General features: G+C 39.4%; 1 protein-coding gene across 2 annotated transcripts; it reads right to left on the bottom strand.

Moving 5' to 3' along the window:
- Nucleotides 1-703: 703 nt before the first annotated feature.
- si:dkey-199f5.8 (beta-1,4-galactosyltransferase 3) lies at nucleotides 704-26,069 on the bottom strand. 2 transcript variants are annotated; one of them, XM_044208309.1, is made up of 7 exons: nucleotides 25,902-26,069; nucleotides 13,672-15,090; nucleotides 9,710-9,945; nucleotides 4,693-4,880; nucleotides 4,438-4,560; nucleotides 3,984-4,088; nucleotides 704-3,749 (listed from the first exon to the last, which is right to left on the bottom strand). In XM_044208309.1, exons 2-7 carry the CDS (start codon nucleotides 13,943-13,945, stop codon nucleotides 3,494-3,496), a joined length of 1,182 nt encoding a protein of 393 aa, XP_044064244.1. In that variant the 5' UTR covers nucleotides 13,946-15,090; nucleotides 25,902-26,069; the 3' UTR covers nucleotides 704-3,493. The 2 variants fall into 2 exon arrangements, with proteins under 2 accessions (XP_044064244.1, XP_044064245.1); XM_044208310.1 differs by lacking the exon at nucleotides 25,902-26,069 and adding an exon at nucleotides 25,721-25,744.
- Nucleotides 26,070-26,130: the final 61 nt, after the last annotated feature.

Genomic DNA, 26,130 nt, shown 5'->3' with positions numbered 1-26,130 from the left:
CCTAGTGGTCACTTTATTAGGTACACCTGTACAATCAAATGCAGTCCAATACAACTGTTCGGCTATAAAGTTTACTTTTATGATGCCTATAATGTTTAGGTTTTGTCGATAATGCTGTAGAGGTGCTAATTTGATTATATGTTTTAGCATAGTGGTGGTGTTTTACTGGACTGTATTATATTGAGAGGTCTTACTAATATTCTGCCCCTTCATGTATGTAAATAGGGAGGAAAAAAAACTTAGAAACACCTCTCAATATAATGTAGTCCAGTACAACACCACCTTTAACTATGACTATAACTTTGAATTTAAACAGTTCCGACAATGTCACCAAGAACTGAACACCTTCTTAAAAAGGTGGAATTTATGGCAGAGCTGCTGTATTGAATTGCAATAGATTATACAGGTGTGCCTAATAAAGTGGCCACTGAGTTTATTTTTGAGACCCTTACCATTGTTGGTAAATTCAGTGTGCTGTTTCTGCACCAATTTGGAAAAGGCTAGTCAGCCTTACAGCAGCTAAATTCATTTTATTTATTTATTTGTATTCACTTCACTTGGCAGGTTCTGTGTGTGTGTTGGGAAAGACATGCTTCGGACCACTCACTTTGTTTTAAGATACAAAACAATAAAACAAATTATCACAAAGACAAAAAACATCCAACTAAACCCAATAAAAACAATATAAAAAAAAGTGACAGCATTTCTTTTGAATCATCAGTTTATTAATGAATTTAAGGCCACTCAGGACTGTGCAGAATTCATAAAGAGAGCCGAAATAACTCTCAAAGTCACATTGCCCTTGCTTGCTTCAGTATTACTTTGTGATGACTGCTTTCTATTGTTGCTGAGCTAATCCACATCAGAACGGAGTCAAATCAAATCGAACATAAAGTAGCGTACAGAAAACCCAAAACATCTGGTCAAGTGTTTCACAGTAAATGACGGAGAATGTACATTGTGACTATGGGAATATAACAAGCTCATTTTTCTCAGAAATGCTACTGTATCCTGATGCAGATGGAAACGTGCATTTAAAGTCACAATAAGACAGTTTCCAGTTCACAACATAGACACTTCTGCATGCTTCATATTTTCAAGGTGAGCACTGATATGTATCATCTCCATGTTGTGCTCAGTACATTCCCATACCCTTACTAATTGGTTCCTTGCCATGCACATTTACTCTTGATATAAAGTTGCTATTAGTGACCACGTGTTGAAATACTAGTATTTTGTGTGTTGCTAAGGCCATAGGAGTTGAATATGAATTCACATCAAAATGATAACAGTATATAATCATCTATTTTTGAAAATCACAGGCAACCACTCTCAGAGCATGTCTCACCCACTTCAGCAGACAAATACCACAATCACATGAAGACAAAAATATGTTTTCAGTACAGTTTTTAAGAATCCCTCATCCCTTCACTAAAAAAGTTTTTTTCACCTATGGTTTGTACTAAATATATGTTGGTTTGAGATTCTTTGAACACAGAAGTGAAAGAGGCTACAAATATTGATAGGAAGAAATGATAGGCCCGTCCACTAAGATATATAGAATAATACAGTGTTACAGATATAATTGACAACATATGGAGTACTGTATACACACACCTTTTTTATCAATCATCACATGCAGTCATCTTTGGTTTCAGCCTGTTCACCTGCCAGTACAGCCACACTCACTGGGTAAAGGGACTGTTTTTTCCGTGTAAACAATCAAATCTGTCTGAGTGGAGAGAAATGAAGAGGGGAGGGTCAACATGCAGTATACAGGCACTAGTGGGGAGGACATAGCAGATGTGTTAAAGAACTGGCTTTCAGAGTAACATCTCTGGGAAACTGGGTCAATATTGAAGACTACACCAAATGATAACATTGTTCTTATGTGTTTGAAATAAAAAGATTGAAAGAATAAAAAGGAGAAAAGAGAAAGAAACAGCCTGTTTAGTTATTGGCGAGCCAACCTATAACTTAAGCAAATATTGCTAAAGATATCTGGATCATATCCCTGATTTTCAGTTAAATTTCACTAAACGTTGGGTGAGAACCTCCCATCATTAATATGTCAACTTGACAACAATGCATTTAGACATTACTTTGTGGGTTTTTAAATTATTAAATCAGTCCAAGATGTCACAGAATTTTCTCAAAACATAAAAGGACAATATAATCCTAACTGAAGTAAAAATATGCAAAATAATAATACTATCTAGAGACAACAGCAAAACAACTTCCATTACCCATCAACAGCGATCACAGATTTGTCATGTTGTGTTTTGGGCTCAAGTGATCGAACTACCTTGTTTGTCGACATGTATAAATTTGGCTACTGTAACAGGAGATGGGCAAAAGATACAAAAAAAAAAAGCACATAAAGACTGACTGCACATAAAGTGTTGAGGAACAAGCCAGCACTCTTGAGGGTATACATTTACATAATGGGTTATATAGTACACTGTACATAAATCAACATATATTTAAAAAAATAATAATTCTATATATACACACACACGACAGACTCCATTTTGATGTGAATCACAAGCTCATCTGAAGGCAGAGGACTGATCACTGTCACCAAGACCTGCTCCACCTGATAAAGGCAACAAAAAAAACAAAAACACACAAAAAAGATGCTGAAGATATTGGATATGCTGCAAATCTGAAAGGCTGAACTGAATGCACTGACTAAGATAAACGCTACACAGGAGTTGTATCTTGGCCTAGGTGTACAGAACTAAAATTTCTCATTCAGACTGGTAATTCTACTGAACATGGCAAGAGACAAAATTATGTGTGCAGCTTCCATAACTTTGGAAGCATTAGAAAAATTTAGTCTAGCTTTTGATACACAAACAAAATAGATATAGACCAGCATCTCGTGTAGGAAGCCTTTCTAGACAAAACCCCAGATATTTGAGGACAGATAAGATTTGTGCACAGTAATAGTAGTAATAGTAATACACAAATCAGTCAAGTTCCTTCTCTCAGTACTCCTTGTAGAAGCTTCACACACACACACAACTGGAAACAACTGTCTCCTTCACTTGCGTATTCATTGGCGTTGAGACAAAAATGAGTCAGACTCTGTTGTGGCACAGTGTGACTGCTGGAAATTGCAGGTACCACTTCATTAAACCCGATATTCTAAATAATGTAAGGTACAAGTGAAAAGACAAAAGAAGAACAAGATTCTAAGGCATCACAAGGTTTAATCAGCGACCACAGCGCTGTAGATATACAAACTCATAGAGTCCAACTTTTACACTTCACTCTTCACTGTAGCTCCCTTGGAAGAACCAAGGTGGAGAGCCATCACCTCACGGTTGAGGCATTCAGGTCTATTGTTTTTATTTTTAATAAATCTGGAGTTTTTTATCACCCAAATGAGTGCCCCACTGTCCGCAGGTAGTATGATGATGATTCGCCACAAACTAATTCCTCCACAAACTGAAGAAAAAGCAAAAAACCCCAGGCCACTGAAGAAACGTTATGGTGAGCGGCCCTCTTTGAGATTGGCTGGGGGTTTGGCTGGCACTTCGGCAGGTGCTTTGACTGCAGGTTTGCCTGTAGCTTTGGCAGGAGGATGTGGTGTTGGGGGAGGTGGATGTAGACCGGCCTCAGTGCCGATGTTGACAGTGATGTTGGTGTAGAGGGGCAGGTATTGCCGTGAGATTGTCTCATATTCAGCTGTGTTCATCCCATCCAACTTCCAGGTCTGACGTGTCTTGGCCAGCATGTTGAACCTTTAAATGGAGAGCAAAGACTGCAGTGAATATTGAAGGCTGCGTACCTTTACATTTTACCTGTACAGTAAAAACAAAGACATAGCAAATACTATTATTTCTGCTGTTTGAAACTGAACGGAGTTTGTCCCCTTAACATCAAATTTCAGATTTTTTGAGTCTGCATGCAAACTAAATTCAGATCTGCTACAAACTTCCCACATGAAGCCAAATGCATCAACTTCTTTACTGTACCTCTTTGGGTTCACATCATTGCCTTTATCCAGCTTGTGTTTAATCATCTTATAACGGCCAACCTTCAGTGATGGACGAGTGATATACATCCCTGCCAGAGACACTCTGAGAAGACAAGAAACAAATGTTGGTCTATCGCACAGTCGAACTGGGTCACTCACACATCTCCTTATGTGGTTCAAGAGAGCATGAACCAAAACATTGATCAAGTATCCATAATGATATATTTATTTTTTTGAGTCTGACCTACAGTACTTTGTGGTCAACTGAGAACTGTTTTTGGTTCGTGTTTAGTATCAATGTCATATCAGAGATCTACTCTGAAATCAGAGTTTAGACGTCAATCAAGTAGAGTGTGGAAACTGGAAACGTCCATTTCTGACTAGCTACGGATGCATTACTTCTACAGTAGAACCTCTCATCCTTAAGAGCACCTGACCTAAACTATTCTCACCTGACTCCAATATCGTCGTCCTCTCCACCCCAGCCCCAGTAGTTGTTGGGAAAGCCATTCATTTTGAGGTAGTGCAGTGGTGTCAGAGCAGACACTCCTCCAAAGTACATCTTGTACGGAAGCCTGGAGAGGATTAAAGATGAAAAAAAAACATGGGTAAGTGTTTCAAATATATGTGGAAAATAGAATTTGCTATGGGTCTATCTGTGAAGCGCGAACACTTCAATGGACATTCATAGACAAGAAAGGACATACTTGTAACCAAACTTGTCCATGGCGATGGCTGCATGCTTGGGGTTGGAGTCGCAGACGTATGTGTTGCGATCATCCTCCGGAATGAGGTCCACATCATGGAAGAAGAGACAGTCCCAGTCTTCCTCCTTCATAGCCTCCCGGAAACCCACATTCATCAGCTTTGCCCTGTTAAAAGTGTAGTTTCCGGCCTGTGGAGTAAACACAGACACTTCATGTCAAAGCAGGTTGTGTGTTACGGTGATCTCACCAGTCTCACCAAGTATTTAAACGGCAAGGAATTTAGCACTTCTGAAGCAAAATTAACAAATCAGTTTGTGATAAAATGAGAACTTTTGACTTGTCAGTACAAGGGAGTGAGTGACAAGGGAAAAAAATATCCACGAACTTACAACAAATAACCAGCAGATCTTCCTCGGTTATTGGAATGAACATTACTGTATTTCGATACTGGAAGAACTGGAAACTCAAGCTGGAATACATCAGTGTCGGAAATTAACTTTTTTGTCTACCTGCCACTGCGGCTGTGGCTTCCAAAAAAACCATTTTTTTTTTACCAGCCACTTTCTTCACCGGTGTTCTGTCGATATGTGCTGCCTGTTAAAATGTGTTGCTTAACGGTTCTGCGCATGTGCAAGACCCACAGTCTCCCTGAAATCTTAAATAGAGATATAATGTAGTATTTCAACATGCCCCCCATATTCTTACAGTACACTTACCCCTGTCTGTAATCAAAAAACATAAATAAAGAAGTAATAAAGCTTTGAGAGTTATACCTTTATGGGTTATACACAGCTTGAAATGGAAACAGGGCAGCATAAATCGTCAGAACACCAGCAGTGTGTAACTGCATGTGAAAACAAGATCTACAGTATTTAAGCAATAGGCTATTTTGTTCCATAAGGTAAATATTTTAACTCTCAAGGAACATACTGATATTCTCTCTCTCTAAAACACACACACACACACACACACACACACAGTAGGTGTAATGCTATTTGTTCAAGTACCAGAGCGCACCTATGACGCACGCACGTGCGTGCATGCGCATGGTTAACTTGTTGCGCGTTTCTGAGGTTATTTAACCACTGTTCCTACAATATCAAGTTTACATACATTAGTCAAATATAACTGACCACAGGACGGACTTGTGATGTTGAGAATATTACGCCAAACATCTAGCAGTATTGATACCATGATACCAGGTTGTAATCAGCGTGACATTTAGCGATAACTTATAGGCAAATTAACACAAGTAGTTTGTGTTTTGAATGATTTAATTTACTTACTTGTGCCGAGCAAATTGTGCCGCACTGGAAACATCCATTCTGAGGAAAAGTTGCAGTGCAGGCAGAGGTCAAGCTTATCTAATAGGCTAGGCTATGAAAACGGAGCTACTGCTAAGCAAGCTTTCATTTCCTGTAGGCATTGTGGATGCAGAACAAGCTGGCCAAGTTTAACAGGCTGTCTTTGCAAATGCATCACAAACAAAGTAACCGTCAGAAGAGTCAATCATGAATGGAGGGGTTGCTGCCTTTTCATCTCTACTAGTTAATGTTAGCCAGCTACAGTGCCGCTCAAAGTTGACGCCGTGAATCAATCAACACATCTTAAATGTGAACCCCTACGATGAAACACCACATTGTTCTCCCTGGTCTCCTCGTTAAAGTGTCGAGTGAAACAAGCAGACTCGCAATTAAATCTGCGTTGTGGAGTGTCACAAATCTCTGTTACGCTATTTTTATTTACCTGCCACCGTGGCTGGTGGGTTGAGCAAATTCACCCGCCACTACACAAAATCATTAATCACTAATTTCCACCCGTGAACACATAAATTTTTAGCTGGCTAAAATAATAATTATTTTATAGTTTTAATACACAAAACAGTGTGTCATGATTATAGCCCGATAAAAATCGGCCGGCCGATGTTGGCCTATCGCAGTTATATCGGTATCTGGTATATGTTATACCATATGCACTGATAATATAATAAATAATTTATTATATTGGAGTCACTTCGAAGTTTACTGTATCTAGCAGAATGCACTGCTAATAACAATACTGTGGCAAGCAGTGCAGAAAGAGAGAGAAAAAGAAGTTCTCAACAACAATCAACCCTGTCACTACCAACATAAACCACCATGTTCTGAACAGATATATTACTAACACTAAAAGTAACATTTGCATTTTGGAACATAAAAAAATAAAAAAATAAAATAAAAGTAAATAAAAAACGTGCCCATATTTTACAAGAGCCTGCTTTTCCACCGGATACATTGAACGTTTTGTCTGAATGTTTATAGCAGAAGCACTGTTCTAAGGCTGGACCCGAATAATCGCCTATTTGTTCGTTGGGTAGGTATTCAGTGTTCAATTTTGGGATTATGATACTCGCACACACCCCTACACCTTTGTCTCTTACTGCACACCGCTGCGCACGCACACGCACACACACACACACACACACACACACACACACACACAGGCTTTCTCCGCCCCGCCTCTTTCTGTTTCTCTGTTCCTGTATGTGTCTGCTCTGTTGACTTCCTTTGTCAGCAGTATGTATTATAAAGTCGCCCAAAAAAACCATGACTTGCGTTTTAGATTTTTTCACCTGCAATTCTCTTATGTAGGCCTACTCTAGCTGTAGCTGGCTGGATTGAACTCTCTGGGTCTGACCACAAACACTACTGCACTACACATATAAATTCCAGTAAAAAAGGAGAAAGTCATTATAATTTTAACTGATGGTTTTTATTATGCTTGATGCTGCAGCCCCCTCAGCACCCCTACTTCCCACATCCATGTCAAGTACTGTACTTTAGTCAAATTTAGAGAAACTGCTACTTCAGCAACTGACTGATACTGAACAGTACTGATGTTTATTTAGCTATTTATTTTACTTTTATTTATTCTTTACTTTCTCAGTGTTCATTTCTAGAATTGGTTGACAATGTATATGTTAAATTATTTAACATGTAAAGAATGTTATATACTTAAATATTCTTTAATAAAGTTATTTGTTTAAGAAAGCAGCCTGCTGAGTACCTTTGCATAGTCATACTGGTGCAAAATCAGTGCACAATCCACATAGAAAAGGTGTATTTTCATTCCAGCTTAAAAACTCATTATATCGGACCCTGATTTATCCTAAACAACAAAACGCAGCATCTGATGCATTGTTTATAAACCTCCTAGACTTATCTTGAGCTATCTGCTGAGCAGAGACAAGACAAATCATAAGAAGCAAGATTCCACAGTATGACATATGTGCAAAAATCCAGCTCAAGAGGTGTAAGAGATAAAGTGCTGAGGAGTAAACGTGAATTAATTGTTACAAGAAGCTAAAGAGATTAATCCTCGAAGCCACTTGAGCATTCTCATTCTCTAGATAATAGCTGTAAATATCTAACAAAAAAATATACCTTATGTTTCTGCCAAATGTGAAATCTATATTAACTAAAGCAAGTAAAAATGTTACTCAAATAACTTATTCAGCCTGTGACTCTTCCAATTCAATTCAATAGGCTTTCTTGGCATGACATTTGAAATGTGTTACCAGAGCACAAATATATTAGACAATGAAATAGGTACATGAAATAAAGTAATAAATATAAGTAATCAGGTTAGTACTGTTAAAGCTTAAAGTAGGCAATATTATTTCATTATAATTTCAGTAGTGTGTAATGCTTTCCCCTTTCAGACAGGGCTTGGAGCAGGAGAGGGCTATGGCTTATTGTGGTGTGTGTTTGTGGACTCTGGTGGTCAACATCCAGCATCACCCTTATCCTCTCTTTTTTCTTATCTCTGCTCCCTTCTTCTCTGCTAGGCTCAGCGGATTCATTTCCCATACCTCCTTTGCCTACAATCGCGTATAGCAGGCTACAAAACCAGCCAAAAGGAGGAATACCTTGGAAGAAAAGAGAGAAAAAGAAAGCGCTAAATTAAAAACAGAGAGCCGAGGCTAACAACAGGGTAGCCACGGAAATGTTTGCTGTCTTATTTTTGCTCAATTAGCTTAATTTAGCTGGCTTAGTTAGATATCAACATTACACAGATGACTTCTTGTAGTGCTACCATAAGCATTTGTCAAGAATGAATACGGCAACCTCCACGTCGCTCTTCAGCTCCTTACCATAGACTGTATATTGACCCTGGTCTGATCTCTGTTTTTATTTAGCACTTTCTTTTTCTCTCTTTTCCTCCAAGGTGTTCCTTCTTTTGGCTTGTTTTGTAGCCTGCTATACACCGTTGTGGGCAAAGGAGGTATTGGAAATGTATCCGCTGAGCCTAGCAGAGAAGGGAGCAGAGCCAAGGAAAGAGACATGGCTCTTTCTACATGGCTCTGGAAGGGAGGAACCAAGACACGTAGAAACCAGATGATGTATGTTTGTACAGAGTCGCTGTGATTAGCTACTTACGTGCTAGCTAAGCCTGATTGGTTGTTTGAGTCAGACCGGGTCAAGTTAAAAAAAAACCAAAAAAAACAAACAACTAAAGTACAAAGGGGCGGGCAACCACAGACACTTAAAAAAAAAAAGAAGATTTTTTATTTTTTTTTAAATATTTTGATAGAAAAATGTAATTTTGTCTCTACAGCTCCCTCATCACAATGACAGCACAGCCTGTCCTCTCTGGGCAGCCAGGCTGCCATTCGCTATTGCCAGTGACTGGTCACTCTGTACACGGTCAGTGTCTTTCTCAGGTTCTTATCAGTTACTGTGGTTAGGCAGTATAACACAGTCTGTTTAGGGCCAAATATGTTTCTAGTTTGTGTTGTGAGCATGTGATATCATTCCAATAGGTGATGTATTTTTCTTTTTCTTTAGATATAAATTGGTTAGGTCTAATCTTCTGAGTGATAGTGTAACTGCCCTGCGGCTGGCTGGGGTTTGTGATGTCAGAAGGAAGGTGAAAAGTCAGCCAGCCTCAGGACCAGTTGGCTGAGGGGACTGCTGTCTATGTTCTTTGGTGTATGTGTGTGTGTGTGTGTGTGTATGTGTGTGTGTGTGTGTATCACCTGGTGAATGATGTAAATTCCATAGTGGAGCTGTTGTCGCTGCAGAAAGGGATGTAGGTAGTATAGTAGGAACTTAAGGTGGTGTTCTCTGTGTCTGTGGGGAATGATGATGGCTGTTCGGTGCCTCGCCTCACAGTCAGGCGGCCTGTAGCGTCCTCCACGCACCACCAGTGGATTTTTCCTCTGAACCTCTGCTAGAGTGAGCCCTGATGGAAAGCTGACATGGATTGGCCCACCTGTGAGCAGAAATTGTCATTACCAGTCGGAAATTAATCTGGTTCGAATATGAGAGTCTATGATTTGAATGTGACATCATAATTTAAAATGTTCTGACACTTGTTCTTTGTTTAAATTTTGAGTAGCACACAGTATATTTGTGTATGCAAAACAGAAAATTACTACTCTACATGACCCCTGCTCATCTCACTGGAAATGCCCACAAACAAAATCGACAGTTTCCCTTCTAAGAATTCAACATTTTGAAGATTTCTGATGCCTTTCAATTACATTTTGTCTGGTAGCAAGGCTGTTCCAGCTTCTCAAGTGTGAGGATTTCATGCATTTCTCAGTTAGGGTTTCTGAAGGGTTCACCAAGTTAAATTTTCAAAGATTTTAAGACCTTTTTAATAACACATAGAACACAATTGAATACCTGTTTCATGATCACACCGGCCAAAGTGTAAAAGTATGATGGAAAACCAGTAGGGACGACATGGTCAAGAATTATTTATTATTATACCACTTTTTTCAGTACTTCCCAGCAGTATATAACAAATAATCCCTGATGATATTATTAATTAAATGAACGCAACCTGGAACCGAATACACCTGAACTTGAACAGCATAAAATGGATTTATGACTTTTGTAAATTAAATTTAAGACTTTTTAATACCTTCTAAAGGCATTTTTTGAGGAAGCTACTACATTCAATACCTGAAGATTTTTCAACACCGGCAGATACTATTTCACTTTTATATGATTGAAAGTTGAATATCTGGGGTTTGGACTGTCAGACAAACAAGCAATCTGAAGATGTCACCTTGTTTTCAGATGATATAAATAATTTAGTTTTGCAAACACAGGCCAAGCAACCTGTCACAGGATTTTGTTACGATGAAAAAATTCCAACATGCATCCACCAAATACTTGGCTGAAACATACCAACCTGACCTGTTTGGACTGTTGCAGTACAGTCATTCGCCCCTCCTCAAACCTGTTTCAGTGAACCTCCAGGTGGCTTCTGTTCATTTCCTTGCTGCCTGACAGACTGTTCAGTAATATCCAATGACCCATTATTTTTTTCTAGGAAAGTAGTAAATGCCTTGTGGCTCTGATATCAGCATGTAGTTTAAAATTACTGGCAATAAAGTGGGAACAAAGGGGCAGAGGGCAGAGCCTGGAACTCAGAAAACTAAGCCTGCTTTGACAGTGCATCCTACATATACTGAATAAACATTAAGCAGATTCAGATTTTCTAGGTAATGTGTAACAAGTGTGTGGCAAGGACAAAGACAAATAGAGGACACGTAACAAGGTCCATTTACTACCCTTCTTTCCCCCAAGCTTTCAACTGTATCTCACTGTGTTCATCAGTGGGAGGAGTTTGCTCAGTTGTCATTGAGCAAACTGAAATGAGAAGGGGTTGAAAGAAGTGAGGTTGTAAGCTCTGGAGGGGAAAAAAGCTAGTAAGTAGAATTTGAGTTAAGATTTTTTTGGTATGAACTGGTATTTCCAAGGTCAAGATAGATTTTTCATGCTCAAAAGACACACTGTGGTAGGTTACCTATAAAAATTACATTTAAAGTCTCTGCAAGTTTTCATTCACTCATTGTTAAAATGAACAAAACAAATGGATGTCTGGAAAATGTGTTAGAGTAAAAAAGCATGCAAGCTTTCCTCCATATTGAAACAATAGTTCAAACAGCAAAGAGCTGTCCTAACACTGATTGTGTTTTCAGCTTTAACTATGATGAAAAAATATTTTTAAAAAACCATTGTGTGTTTCAACTGACAGATTTACAATGCACCCCAGAGGTAACTGACAGATGATTCAAATCACCAAACTTAAAAAGGGACATCACAACTAATAATCTTGACTGATAATTGTGGCCACAATATGTACCATTTGCTTTGTGTATCTGCTTGCTCGTAATTACTCTTCATGATTACTAATTTGCCCTTAGATCATTGTCTACATTGATGTACATGGGCAGTACAGTCTGTTTACCTGCTTTCTTATTGTTAGCACACTAGTCTATGTCAGTGTCTGTTATATCATGTGTGGATTCCCACTATGTTTGCCCATACCTGCCAGGATTTCTATTTACCTTGTCTCTTTTTGTTATGCAAAATCAATGTTGACAGATTAAAGCAACTACAAGGAGTTAACTGGTTATGAAAAGCCTCAATGTAATACTGATGCCTCTATATGACCTACATAAGCAAACGAGACCATCAGTGAGAAGATTGGCTATTTCTATATGGCGATTCTAAATGCCTGTCACCGGGTCTGATTCCCCGAAATCAGGTGAAACGATTTACGGCACTATTATGATCTACTATGATCTTGCATCAGGAACGGAGATGATGCAGTATCACAATTGACACTACTCACTGATGCTTTAACAAATGTTATTGCTAACAAAAAGCCTCCACATGATGTATTAGCATCACTGTTTTATTGCAAATGTGTGGGTAGCATTAGGCACTTATTTTTAAAAAGCTGCTGTGGTATGCTGATAATTATTGTTTTATACTCTGGTGGGCTGATTTAAGTTAACACTGTGTACCTCTCAAAGCTAGTACGCTGACTCTAATGTGATGTTGATTTCTGCCTATATATTTGATGTTACTGACACTGTTGGAGCTTACCTAAAACGCTGTACCGAAAGCAAATTCCACCAACCTCAGTCGTGTGGTCATTAATAATAATAAATAAATGAGTGTGATGTTTTGATGCAAACGTTTCAAGATTCATCCCCCGTACGTCCTGTTCAGCTCGTACAGAAGATCTGTGTTGGTGCAACAATACCCAGTCATGATCCACTTGTTTAACCAGTTTCAGGGAAATTCCAGAAAGTTTCTGTTAACTTTCTGTCTGTCTGGCAATACCTCAATGACCTAAATCATTTTTTGTAAGAATAAATACAAAAATGTTTGGCTCAGTTATCACCATGTAGTTTAAAATTGCTTGCTAAATATTAAAACTATAGGACTATATTCATACTTCATTTAAAACTAATTTTAGAGATATGTATTCACTTTGGCATTTAAGAAGATTTTTCAGGGGCTCAATGACAAAAAGCGTATTTACTGTATATCCACAGTAAACAAAATAAAATAAAAATAAAAATGGTCTAAAGAAGGATCTTTTAGTTTGTTCAAGTTGCCTAACCTACATAACCTGCACCTAATACACCTCTATCGCTACTTTTTTGCAGGCTGGAAGCTTTATACAGTACATCAGGGAGAGCAGATGATAAAAACTACAACTACCACAAAACAACAGCACCAAGCAGCAGCTGATTTTGTACAGCTCTATTCCAAGTAGTGTGATGGCCCACCAACTATCTTTACACAAGATGGCTTAACTTCATTGTGCTAAATGGAAATGTCTGACAGCTGTACTACTGTGATGCATTTGGGTGCCATTGTTTCTGCTGAACAAGAGTAAGAGTCAAAACATTAACATCTTGACATAAAGGCCACTATGAGTGTGTGAAAATATAATTCTCAAATTCTAATAGCACAGCATAATTAGATGCAGAAAAATGAGATTTCAGACAGACAATTTCCATAAAAAATGCACTTAAAGCAGAAAGTGACCCCAACCATGTAGTGACACTTATTACACCAATCCTGTATTTAGAGATTTACACGTGTGAAGGACAGAGTGATCTACCTTCAGTAACAGTCTAATCAGGTACTGTGGAATGACACATAAGCAGGCAAGACCACTCACCTATAAAAGGGGACGTCTTAGGGCAGTAGGGCATCTCATCTCCGTGGCTATGAACTTTGGATAAGTGGGAGAGGTTGGCATATACATCCCCTCCAGGGATGCCAGCTGTTGTGTGGTTGCGGCCAGACAAACTAGTGGTGTCAGGCTTGCGGAAGATGCGGATGAAGTAAGAGACCCTCTTCTGGTATCCCTCTCGGGACAGCAGTGCCATGACCACCACCTGGATGCCCAGGAACATGAAAAGGTAGCGCCATTTGGACTGAATACTGACCATGGCGACGGTTCTGCGTCGTCAAGTAAGGAGGTCGGAAGGAGGCAGTGCAGAAAGTCACGCTGGTCTGGAGCAAAATGACGCTCAGTGATTTAATGCTGGGGCTATGTAAGCTCTGCCCAAGTAGAAACAAAATTCAGGAATGTGATGAGTGTCAACTGTGTATTTGATAAAGGCTGGTGTTGTGGCTGTTAACACCCACGCATAAAGTCAAATATACTATGTACCTTCTCTAAAATATGGCAACAAGCATTGACTTTGACAGTTACTGTATGTAAACATGCAATAATTGGTGGCAATATGGAGTGTGAATATAGAGCAAGATGAGCGGAAAAAAGTAACAAAAAAGGCACTTTTGGTAGGCTGTAATTGAAAAAACAAAACCAAAAAAAAAAAAAAAAAAAAAAAACCAAAGAGGAAATAGAAAAATATTCTAAACCAAGAAAAAAGTCTCGTCTACTTTTCTCTATTTCACTGCATTCCTTGCTGCAGGTCACTATGTGGCAAATATATCCAAAGTTGACTGTTGGTCCAATTTGTGATTGGCGTGAGGTGGTAATGCCAGTCCCACATCATGTGGTTTCACCCCCGTTGAATTCCATCCATTGCCCTGTGAAGCTCATTCTCCTCCGGTCAATTAAATAGCAGCGTCAGTGTCTCTCACTCACTCTCTCGCTCTCTCTTCCTCCCTTTGTGAGCTTTATGCTGCCTTCTGTTCTCCCTCATGTTCTCTCCTGAGGGAGGCCTGCGCAACAACAACAGCCGCCATGACAAAAAGGGACCATATGCAGCCGTATAGGCCCTATACTTTACAGAGGATTACACAGCTTCCATCAACTCACTGCCTGACTGGCTGGAGAGACAGGGGGAGTGGACCATGACCAGTGTGGGAGGAGTGGTCAGAGGTTTGCATGTGGGTAACTGTGTATTTGTTAGGGGGAGGGTTTCAGTGGAGAGTCAGTCTGAGAGAAAAAGAAATGGGGGAGGAGATGGAGGAAGAGGAGGAGGAGGGAGAGTTTTGATTTCCACTCCTATTGTCCCATAATGATGCAATCCACAGCTATGAGACTCCTCAAGCAGATCACTGGGCTGACAGCCACTAGACTCACTGGATGGACAGGAACTGGACCAATCACTCTAGAACAGCTCTGAAAGACAAAACACAGAAGAGGAGGAGGGACAGTTACATTGACTAACAACCTTTGGTTGAAATTGTTGTCATCAGCGATTTTAGGTTTACAGCAGAATGACTTCCCCATACAAACAATGACTAATTGTGTGTAGTACAGGCCAACAAATGGATAGTACTTGTTTACATGGAGATTCAACAGTTGGATAGCCTTGACTAATCAGGCCCAGCATGGCCTACAGTGCAGATGCCTCCCCAAAGACAGGCCTGCTGCCCACAGCCGATGGCAGACGGGAAACCATGCGGATGCAACTTCCTAGTTTTAGAGCCAACAAACTCAATGGCCCTGTTGCTGTAGGTTGCTGCAATGTTGTGCTTGCCGAACTTGCATAATCCCTAGCCCTACTCTGGTGCTGTCTGTTGCAGTATCCAACACATCCTTAGTTGCAGATCAATTAGTGCTTGTTAAAGTAGCCAGACCACTAATCCTAATCCCACTGAATGCTACAAGACTGGTAGAGAGACAAAGACAGATGGATAGATAAAAAAAAAAGCTGCCAACCTCTCACCTACACATAATACCGTAACTGATTTTACAGCTTAGATTTCATGCCCAAAAGTCAAGATTTATTAAAGTCTGTTACACTGAATGAAAGGTCTAAAACCAGTTAGATGCAATGCAATGTCTCCCAATGCACTTGGACTTAACAACTAATGTTTTAAGTAGATTTATCGTCCGATATGGGCCTATCACAGATATATTTTATTTACACAGATATATATGCTTAAGAAAGCAGCCTTTGCATAGTCATATCAGTTCAAAATCGGTGCACAATCAATATAGAAAAGATCCATAGACACCATATCGGTAATCAGTGAATTTTTCTCCTTCAAAAAAAAAAATCGGTATCGGCCTCAAAAATCCCATATCAGTCGGGCTGTAGTTTAAGTCATATAGGCCATTATCATCTCTGGGATAAAAGCAGGCATGTTTCCCCACACATTTTTTTTTATATTTTTGCTTGGCTAATGTTTGCTTTATAAAAACTCTTTCAATAAAATTCAGAAATTGATGAATGCCCAAAGTGCAGCTGTTGTAATGCTTGTTTAGTTAATTCCTACTGAATCATCAGTATGGTGTTGACAGATTCAGCCCTTAGAGCATGTAATGCAAATTACACAGGAGAAAACAATGCATTATAAGGACAATGTGTGCAGAGTACATTAGTTTTCAGAAGCAGTGTTCCCATTCTTGCCATTTTCTCGTGTTTAGTATGTCAGTCAATCCATGTCACACTCTACAAAAACAGGTAGGCCTATATTACACACAGCTTGTTAAGGGTGAGCGACTGAGGGGGGAAAGAAAAAAAGACAACAAAGATGAAAAACAGAGTGCTCTGAAAGGAGATTAAAAAAAAAACCATGACTGCCTATTCTTTGTTATGTTGCATTATATTGCCATCACGCAAATGATAAGTTACTATTATTAGGATAATTTGAAGAAAACTACTTTTTAAATGCTATTTCATATTAGCCTTTGTTAACATCTCATTTTTAAGGAATTAGCACTGCAAAGCAATGTAGTTTTATAAATTATCATATGGGTAATAAATTGGGCTTTGAGTCTTGCAGTGTCATCACATTCCAGAGTTTCCTCAGTGAAGATGGTGAATGTTATCATAACTGACAGGAAATCACAAAATCTTCCTTTAATTGTAAAAACTATGACTGAAACATACAGCCTACTTCAACTACAACTACATAGATATATTGAGGACATCTGACAAAGTCATGCTTGCTGAACTGTAGTGATGTATTTCTGCATTTTGCTTTGACAGCTGACTGCAAGGATTTTCAGTTCAAGGATAATACAGATTTTTCTCTAAGGGGATATGTGGATCAAAAAGCAGAGGAAAGCCACTGCTGCTGCTGCAGATGAATTTCATCTGCATGTGGAACTGTGAGCAGATGGGAGACTGACCCCTCTCACTTTGCCTGGCCCCTATAATAACTCCATAGATTATGAATACGATTTATAAAGATCATGACATAAAGACCCTGGTTAATCCTACAGTGGGGAACTTCAACTCCACCACTAAGAGATGTGAAACAGAAAACAAAAACAAGCGACCTGGAAAACAGTAATCTCTTTTTAAGTAATGACTAAGACTTACTAACTGATTCAGAGTCTTTCGGGCTTACTAGATTAATATAAATGATTAAACCTCTCAGGTTTTCAAGGACAAAAACATAGCTGAAAAGATCAATGTGTTGTGCAAGTTTCGGCTAAATGACTAAGCATCATGCATTATGAAAACCCAGAGGGACTGAATTCAAACTTTCTGTGACACCCCCTTCTTATTCTTCCAGCATCACATTCATCTGTAATGAGATATACAAATGTCTTTACAAAGGGGAGAAATGATAAGTCTGGATTGCTTTAGTGCTTGAGGGCCATATTGTGCTTGAGCTGGCTTATACAGTGAGAACTTGGCAGCAGGCACCTCCTTCAACAAAGCTCAGGCACTGACTTAACACGCATGTAAAAAAAAAGAGACCCAGTGACTAGATTTAGACGAATCTTTCTTTCTGTGTTAGCTAAAAGGCTGACGATGAGGAGTGAATCAAAGAGAGAGAGAAGGACAAAGCAAACTAAGAGGAGCTTGAGGGGGAGAGGGAGAGCAGCCAACAGTCTGGTTACACTGTGTTCTTTTGACTTCATTGTCTCTCCTGCACGGATATCCTTCCTTTTTACATTTAGAATTTAAAAAGAGGCAGGTCTGGCATGACATAACAGACTCCAGCACACCAAAGCGACCCTTTTGTGGTCTCTCCTCTTATTTTTTTTACTTCACTGTGCAATGTGTGCTGTAAGTGATGGCACATAACAGCCGACAAATTCGACATTTTATTTTCTGCCCACGGGGCATTAATATTACATATACATAGTATGTCCTCATGCATGCTTGCACAACATAAATGAATGCAAGAGGAGCCAAGAGGCCTAGCATGGAGGTTAGAATGAAGAGTAGACAAGACAATCGGGGATGGGGATTTAGAGTATGAGAGTTATATATTTAGATCATCTAAGGAGTAGAACTATAGCTTACGGTCAGGAATGCTGTTCAAATCCTCAAGGAAGAGCAGAGAACTCATGCACAGCCGATTGAGAGCCATAGCAGCCCCAGAGAGAGAGAAACGAGCAGCCAGACCATGTCACAGTGGGGGTAACCACAGAGGAGGTTTACCTAACCAGACATTCCTATGGAGTCTCTCTTTTCTTCTTTCTTCCCCCTTTTTTATTCATCTCCAACTGTCGAGGCAGCCCATTCTCTGGACTAGAATTGATCAGCAGCATTTATGCACAAATCAACATATTTTCAACACCATTTATTACCCCTTATGGGTTATTTTACAGTTGGTAGTTATCTGAGCCAGAAATTCCAGGCACAGCTGGTTCACATCAAATGAGCAGAATACAGAGTAAAGTTGTGACCCTGCTTGAGTACAATGCTATTTTACTGTTTAAAATTGGTTGCAACTGCCTACAAAGCTGCATTTCTCCTGAGTGTTACTGCAAGAAAGGTAAACAAAAGCTATTAAGTATTGGCTATTGATTTCTAAAGTCCTCAGTGGCAATGTGTGTCTTGGCCAGCACATGTAAAGCAAAAAAAAGCCATTATTTAAGTACGTCAATTCAGACAAAATAAATAAATAAAATTTAAAAAGATAGAAATGCTCAACATTAGTGCTCCACATATTTTTTTTTTTTTTTTTTTTACAAAGATTCACTTTAAGATTTTATTCAGGTATACAGCATAAGACTCCTGTGTGCTATAAGGACTTGTTATCCATCTGTCTTAAAATCATGTATCCAACTATAAAAAAACTGGTCAAAGTTGCAGCACACAGCACACATTTACACATCTAACAATAAAAATACAGAAGAGCTAGCATTAAAGATGACAGTCAATGGGAGGGGTTACAGTACAGTCCCTTGCATCTCTTTCAACAGGAAGATTGCATGGCAGAAAAACAGGTGCTCTTTCAAGATAAATGGCCACAATTACATAACATTTATTGACATGCTATTGGAAATTAAGTATAGTTATGTTGTTCTAGCATTTAGTTGAGTGAAAAAAAGCCTATGAAATCACATTTCTCATATATATCCAGTTACATATATCGTAGACTGGGCTCAGACTCCGACAACTGCAGCGGATTTCATTCATTTGCATCTGCTACCAGAGAAAAAGAACTAATCAGGGAAATAAGATTAATGATGAAACAGAAATCTGTTGTCAACTGGAATAATGTCCAGATTTGTGGCTGCTTAGAGTGCAGGAAGAGCAGAGGTAGAAATGGGTTGAAACACGAAAGTCAGGTAATAACTGAGTCTCATAGCTGAACGGTTTTATAGGAGAAAAACTGCCTGAGTAGCTGGGTTTATGGTCCCTTTTTATTTAGATTTTTATTCTTATTATCTTGGTTTGGTTCTGTACTCTTACCTGGGATTTGTTGGGTCTCTGTAAATAATATTATAAAGAGTACGATCTAGACCTGCTCTATTAGGAAAAGTGCAATGAGATAACGTCTGTTTTGAATTGGCTATATAAATAAAATAGAATTGAACCTCTCCTGTGTTTCATTCTCATTGTTGTTGCTGCTATGACACCTGAATTTCTCTCCAGGGATTAAAAAAGGTTTATCTTATTTCGAGTCAGATCGATGGGAAGCTTCTAATTACCTCTAACTTCTTAAGATCTCAATGAGCCATCAACACATGTAATGATTCACAGACAAGACTAAAATTTGTCAGAGTCAGCATATAACCGCTGACACCAACCAATTAGCAAACGCAGTGTGGCTGAACAAGCTAGGTAATATTGTTTACCAGGCAAGTGGAGTCAAAACTTTTGTTCACAGTTCACACCTTCAATTCAGTGTTAGTTTTAGAAGCTGAATATGCAGTGAATAGGCAAAGTATGTTATTAATAAAATTAAAAAGGGAAAAAACAAGCTAATTTTAGCAAAAATCTACTTCATATTTTTTGTTTATACAGAAAAAGCACTAGACTGACCAAAAATTCATCAATCCTAAAAAACATCTTTGAAAGAATATATTAAAAAGGTTATTTTGGTGCAAAAATGCACCAGATCCAAGTATTTAGTGGTGAGCAATTTTACAAAAAGTAATGACTATTTCCATTACTGATAAAAAACAATCTGTGCCAGGCAAGATCAGTGTGCGGTTTGCATTCACATTGCTACGGTTACAAACGTACATTTACTGGCACCAACAAAAAGATTAAAAATTACTGCTGAGCCGAAGAAACGAAAATTAAATTACTCTCTTGTGAAACAATAAAAAATTTTGAACTCTACAGTAAGTATATGGCTATTTTAGTATGCAAACAAAACAAAGTCATAACTAATTAGAAAAAACAAGATGTCTGGCAGACATAGTACGATAGCAGCAGTCAATGAAGCAGAGGGTGGATTGGGAAGTCAGACAGTCAATGAAGTAAAAATGGAAAGACCTTCTTCAGGCAGCCAGGAGAGACTCTAGCCTGCTCAAACCCCGCCCCCAAAGGGTCAGGGACCACCTCCTTAAATCTCACCCTACACCACTATCATCATGGATGTGTTTAGAGACAACTCACCAGCTTTCAACGGGCTAAGAGGCTGTGACACTGGGGCCAGCTATATAGGCCTAACTGAAGAAAAGCAATTTAAAGCTGAAGAGGCCTCCAGTTTTTCTTCGACACCAATTGCGATTGTTCATCAGACACCAGTTTTGAAGGTAACATGGCCTCTTAAAAATAGTAGTAGTAATAAACCCTTTTTCACAATTTATGAAACAAGTTTTATTTTTATAAAGCTGCATCTCGTTACAGGTGGAAAAGGAGATGCTCGAGAAAGGGAAACTTGCCTTACTGTGCGTTCAGATCGCCGCCAGCGAGAGCGTCAAAGTGACCAGAAGTCATTAATTTTCTATGTGAGCAGGGGGCGAGGAAAGTTGAAGTCCAGGCAACTTCATGGTAATGAGCTATGATGCGGTTCGGCGGCAACCAATCGGAAATTTCAAGTCCTCCGCTCGAGAGACTTCCAGAGAACACAATCGTGTAAGCTTTGGTTCCGACCAAACATTAGTTCCCAAGCAAAATGAAGGAGAGGCTGATAATTGCAGTGGCGGGTTACCCAATAATCTATGATGTGTCCATGTTTGCATACAGGGACACAAGTAAAAAAATAAATAAATGTGGACCAAGGTGTCTGACATTGTTGGTGTTCCTGGTGAGTTGGTGAAGTGCATTATATATATATATATATTTTTTTTTTTTTTCTGAAAATAGGAGGGAATTGCATGCTAAATTCAGTGCCATAGCATGCAAAACATTACCATCACATTTAAAAGATTTCATGAGGTTAACTTATACGCTACTTGTGGTCAGTCTGCACAAAGATACCGATCAACATGCTTGTTGCTTTGAGGCCCCTTTAAATAACTTTTGCAAGACCAAGCATTCGATCTACTTCAAAACGTCCACAAATCTTTCGACAGCATTGTTGGCAGGGCAGCCAAGCTTTTTACATTTTTTCGCCGGGACATGGACAAGATGCTGTTTCTTCATTTGGAGCATGGGTTGATTTACGGAAAAGACATTGTTTTATAGGCTGATAAGCAAATTATATTGCTTCTGATGAGACAAGCCATCACATCCTCCTCTGCAGCTTGTTCTCTGATATGTTCCATCTCTGCCTCCACTGGTCCCAAATCCTGCATTGGGAGAGGCACTCTTTTGGCTATGCAAATGTTGTGCAGCACAGCTGCTGCACACATGATGATGCATGCCCTCTCTGGCTCCATCCTGATTTCACTGGCAAGCAGTGGAATCTAAAATAAAAAATAAAAAGTCAATAGTATGACTAGGCTATATGCAGTAGCTATAAATCATCCCATAACATTACTCTCTGATAACCTATACCAGTTTAATTGTAGGCTAAAATAAACAGGGGGAGGACATGTTTCATATTTAACCTAAACATAAGCCAGAAACACCTGCACTTGAGCTCTCCTATGCAGCGCTCAATGATTGACCTGTCTGTGAGTGCACATAGTTGTACTACCTTTCTTGCTCTGTCCGGGGTACCATGACAGGTGTCATCAGCCACTTCTTTAAAGGGTAGCCAAGCATTATGCCACAGAGCCGTCCCTCCTCACACACTCTTGCCAGTGCGCTCTCCCTCAAGATGTGTACGTCATGGGCAGACCCATACCACCACATCAATTAATTTCATGTCTACATCGCACACAATCTTAACATTAATTGAGTGAAAGCCTTTCCTGTTTACAAAAAGGTACTCATTTTTAGATGGTGCCTGGATGCGCACAGCACACATGCATACAGCCAAAAAATACCGGGTATGTCGGAGTCTCAACGAAATCTCTCCTTGGTGAGCATGGCCTCCTGCTGGATGGGTAGACGAACACATTGGTGAGCCCGATCTTGAAGGGCCAGAGAAACTCGACGTGAACCATCTCGCTTCCTTCTCATCTCTGTTCGAGAGAAAATGGCGGCTGATATGAGCTGAAGTGCGAGCAAGCATTTCAATTATCCTGGAAACAGGAGTTTATATCTGATGCACTTGCCCAATTGGGCAAAGTTCTCTATCTTCATATATATCCAGAGGATTGGTGCGGTCTCTCATTACTCTGTCACACCTGAAAGCCAGCTGATCGTGTAGCCTGTATATTGGATGCGCCATTGTCAACATTTTTATTTTCACCTAGTCAAGACCTTTCACTTTACACCTACCTTTAACTAGGCGTAAGATTTAATCTCAGAAGTAGCACTACGCCTAGATGGTGCAACAGGTAATTTTATGTAGGGCTTAAGGTGCATTTTATGTCCAGCCCAGTCTTACGACCAGGTGTACATCTAACTGGTCCAACAGGCCCCTGGAGATTTAAATTTGTCCTCAGTGTGCTGTTTTTACTGGCAATCATTGCCGCTCTGAAATCAGTAATGTGTCACGTTCTCCCCAACAACAAAAACACTGATTTGTAGTTTTGAAATAACAACTCTCCTATTAGAAATGTGCACAGAAATGGATAGTTCACAGTGGAAAAGAGGTAATTCCAGCAAACTTGCCACAAAAAGCTTTGTCAATTGTGTCTCCATTCACTGACCCACAACTCATCCAGTGAGGAAATGTGAGAGTAAGCTAATTAAAAAGGAGTATTTCAACTCGTTTAGGAACTGGTGTTTAGTACTGCATATAGGAGTGAAATTGATCTGGACAGATGTGTTCAGCATAGTGCAAACAGCTCTTACACAACAGCATTGTTTTTCTTTACTAGGCTGCCAAGACATTAGGAAAATATTCTTTACACAAACCACTATCAGTAAAATACAACAGACGTGAGGTAAAAACATTATTCAGATTCTGTATACGCAAGCAGGCCTTTTCTCTCAAGCAGCAATCAAGCAATACCAAGCAATGAAATAATGTGCAAACATGCCCTGAGAAAAGAGGTGTCTGCATAACAACGCGTGCCAGCATCCTTGTCATGGAAACCCATCCTGAGCCCTGGCCATTCATCGTGGGTGCAGCTGGTACATGTCTCTATGGCAGTTCCCTCGAGTACGACTCTGCTGGGACAGACTGCTGAGGAGGGGGGGGGGGACACGACACATCATCCTCCTCCTTCCTCCCACTTTTTCTTCTCATCTTTCTGCCTGAGGTTGCTCATGCTGTTTCCATAGTGTAGTGTTCACCTCCAGCTATAACAAAACCACCAGGGACAGTCACTTATCCAATCACAGTAACTTGCAGTAGGTTGCAAACTTAGCAATCAACAATGGAGATAAGGAAACCTCCATGGGGACAGAAAAACCACAACAAAACTGCAGCAACAAATTACACAAGAATGGAGAGAGTTGACACCACAGGACCTGTAACATTTAACCTATTCAAACAAAATAACACTGCATAGAACTGAGACCTACCAGGCCTAAGATGATTGCCAACCATTGTTCCTTGGAAATATATAATGCAAAAAGATACAGATTAAAGCTATGTGAAAAATCATATCAGAGAGTCTGACAGCTGATACCAACAACTAACACTAACATCATTCTATAATACAATACAAATAGTACCTTATGATAGTCAGACTATAGAGTAAATTACTTCGTTTAAAATAAAACGTGACTGATGATGAAAAAAGCATCTGTTGCAGTAATGTGTAAGATGATAATTGAAAAAAACTATATCATGATTAAAAAAACAACAACAATGATGTTACCCTGTAATGGGATTATTTTGTCACAACCAACCTCAATATCACAGTAACCTGCAATAACTGCCAATGGTCATGGACAGAGGGGAACTTCTTATTCTCTGTCACCAATTAAGTAACAGAGACAAGAAAAGTACAGATGTCAGAAGTGGAGATTGTACGCAGTTAGATGTGCATACAGGTAACTTACAATTTACTGTTTTGCTTTAAAATGGGCCAACATATTTGCTTTTACATCTAAGAACATTTGTAATTTTTGACTAAAAAAAAAGATATGTTTTGTGATTAAAAAAAATGTATGTCATAGAGGGAGAGACCGTTTTCATTCAAGCCTAGGCGGAGTCCTATTTTTATAGATAAGCTTTTGTTTCCCCTGACACAGAAATGTGTCATATACATTTACACAAAAGGAAAAGTGTACTGGGTGTGCAGAATGAATCATCTGACGACACAGAGTGTGTGACATTATGAAAAAGATAACATCCCTGATGTCAGCAGGTTGAGTTATTGGTTGATCTTGTGGAAAATAAAATATTAGTCCTTCTTTCTGTCCCCTGCACTGGCCCTCTCATTCCTCAAGTATGGACTCAATCAATCTGACAGTTCAGAGGAGGAGGGGGGGCGCCATGCAGAGCCTTTTGTTCTGCTGAGGAGGCTATACATGAGAATAAAGGAAAGAACAGAGGCTATGAAAACTGTAAAACCAGTAGGAAGTCAAGCGCTTCAAGCGAGAAAGTAGCAGGAAATGGCGCCATCAATGAGTGTACACTGATATCTCAACAGTGACCATGTTATCAGCAGCTCAAGTTCTGCAGCGAGTAACGATAGTTAGCTATTAATAAACCGAGTTCTTTGCCAATTCCAGTTCTCATTAAACGTATTACAAAACTTTTGCTTTGTGTCGCTCTTGTGCCTTTAGCAATGACACATAAACAAACTTTCAATGTTTGTTAACTAACGTTAACTAAAAGTTGTGTAAGCTTTTGGGGGGGTACGTAAATTGAGTTACTATTGACTAACATTTGCTTACACAATGTTGGCTGTGCAGCTATGTTAAACTTGAATGGCTAACTAATAACACACACACTCAGAAAACGACGTTTTGAACAAATCGACGTTTAGCTTTAAATCGTTTATTAACGCTATTCGTCGCAGTGTTTTGTAACGTTAACTTGGCGTTACGGGTCTTACTTTTAAGAGTTGCTAACACTACTGTAAACTAAATTAGCTACCTTTCAACTGTTCTGTGACTGACGTGGACATGTTTACTCAAAGCAAGAGATAATCAGCCACACTTTTAACCGCATAATCCTGTAAACTCTGCAGAGGAAACTGTTCTCACCCAACCTCCAACTACAACTGATCCTCGCCAGCTGTGACAAGAAAGATGAACCAGACCAAGCCGAGCTAGCCGCTGCGGTTTAAATGACATTAGTTAGCTGGCTAGCTAGCTTGGCGCAACACACACACACGGTGCAGTTTTCGGTATCGGTTAGCAATATATTTTACGGTTTCATTCTTACCAGACTGGGATACAGGGTTGCTTGTATCACTTGGCTGGTTAAATAGCTGTTAGCCGTCGATGTCCCCAACAGTACCCACCCTCCTCCGTATTTCCGATATGTTTTGAAGTTGACGCTGTGTGCTGCGATGTGCTGTAGTCTCGAAGAGCGAATGAGCAATCACGATACTTTCCCCCTCCCTTTCACTGGAAATCACAAATTACGTTATGAACCTATACCAAGCCCCAGC

Source organism: Siniperca chuatsi, linkage group LG9, assembly GCF_020085105.1.
Source record: "Siniperca chuatsi isolate FFG_IHB_CAS linkage group LG9, ASM2008510v1, whole genome shotgun sequence".
Lineage (NCBI taxonomy): Eukaryota > Metazoa > Chordata > Actinopteri > Centrarchiformes > Sinipercidae > Siniperca > Siniperca chuatsi.
Note: the sequence above shows the minus strand (reverse complement) of the source record. Positions and strands in the feature narration are given on the sequence as shown.

Bases quoted from the DNA above. Each gene is read 5' to 3' on its own strand.
- si:dkey-199f5.8 (XM_044208309.1), bottom strand. From the start codon at position 13,945: ATGGTCAGTATTCAGTCCAAATGGCGCTACCTTTTCATGTTCCTGGGC. The intron at 9,946-13,671 runs GTGAGTGGTCTT...TTCTGCTCACAG, and splicing joins TAAGACGTCCCCTTTTATAG to GTGGGCCAATCCATGTCAGC. The intron at 4,089-4,437 runs GTGAGAATAGTT...TTGTCTTCTCAG, and splicing joins GACGACGATATTGGAGTCAG to AGTGTCTCTGGCAGGGATGT.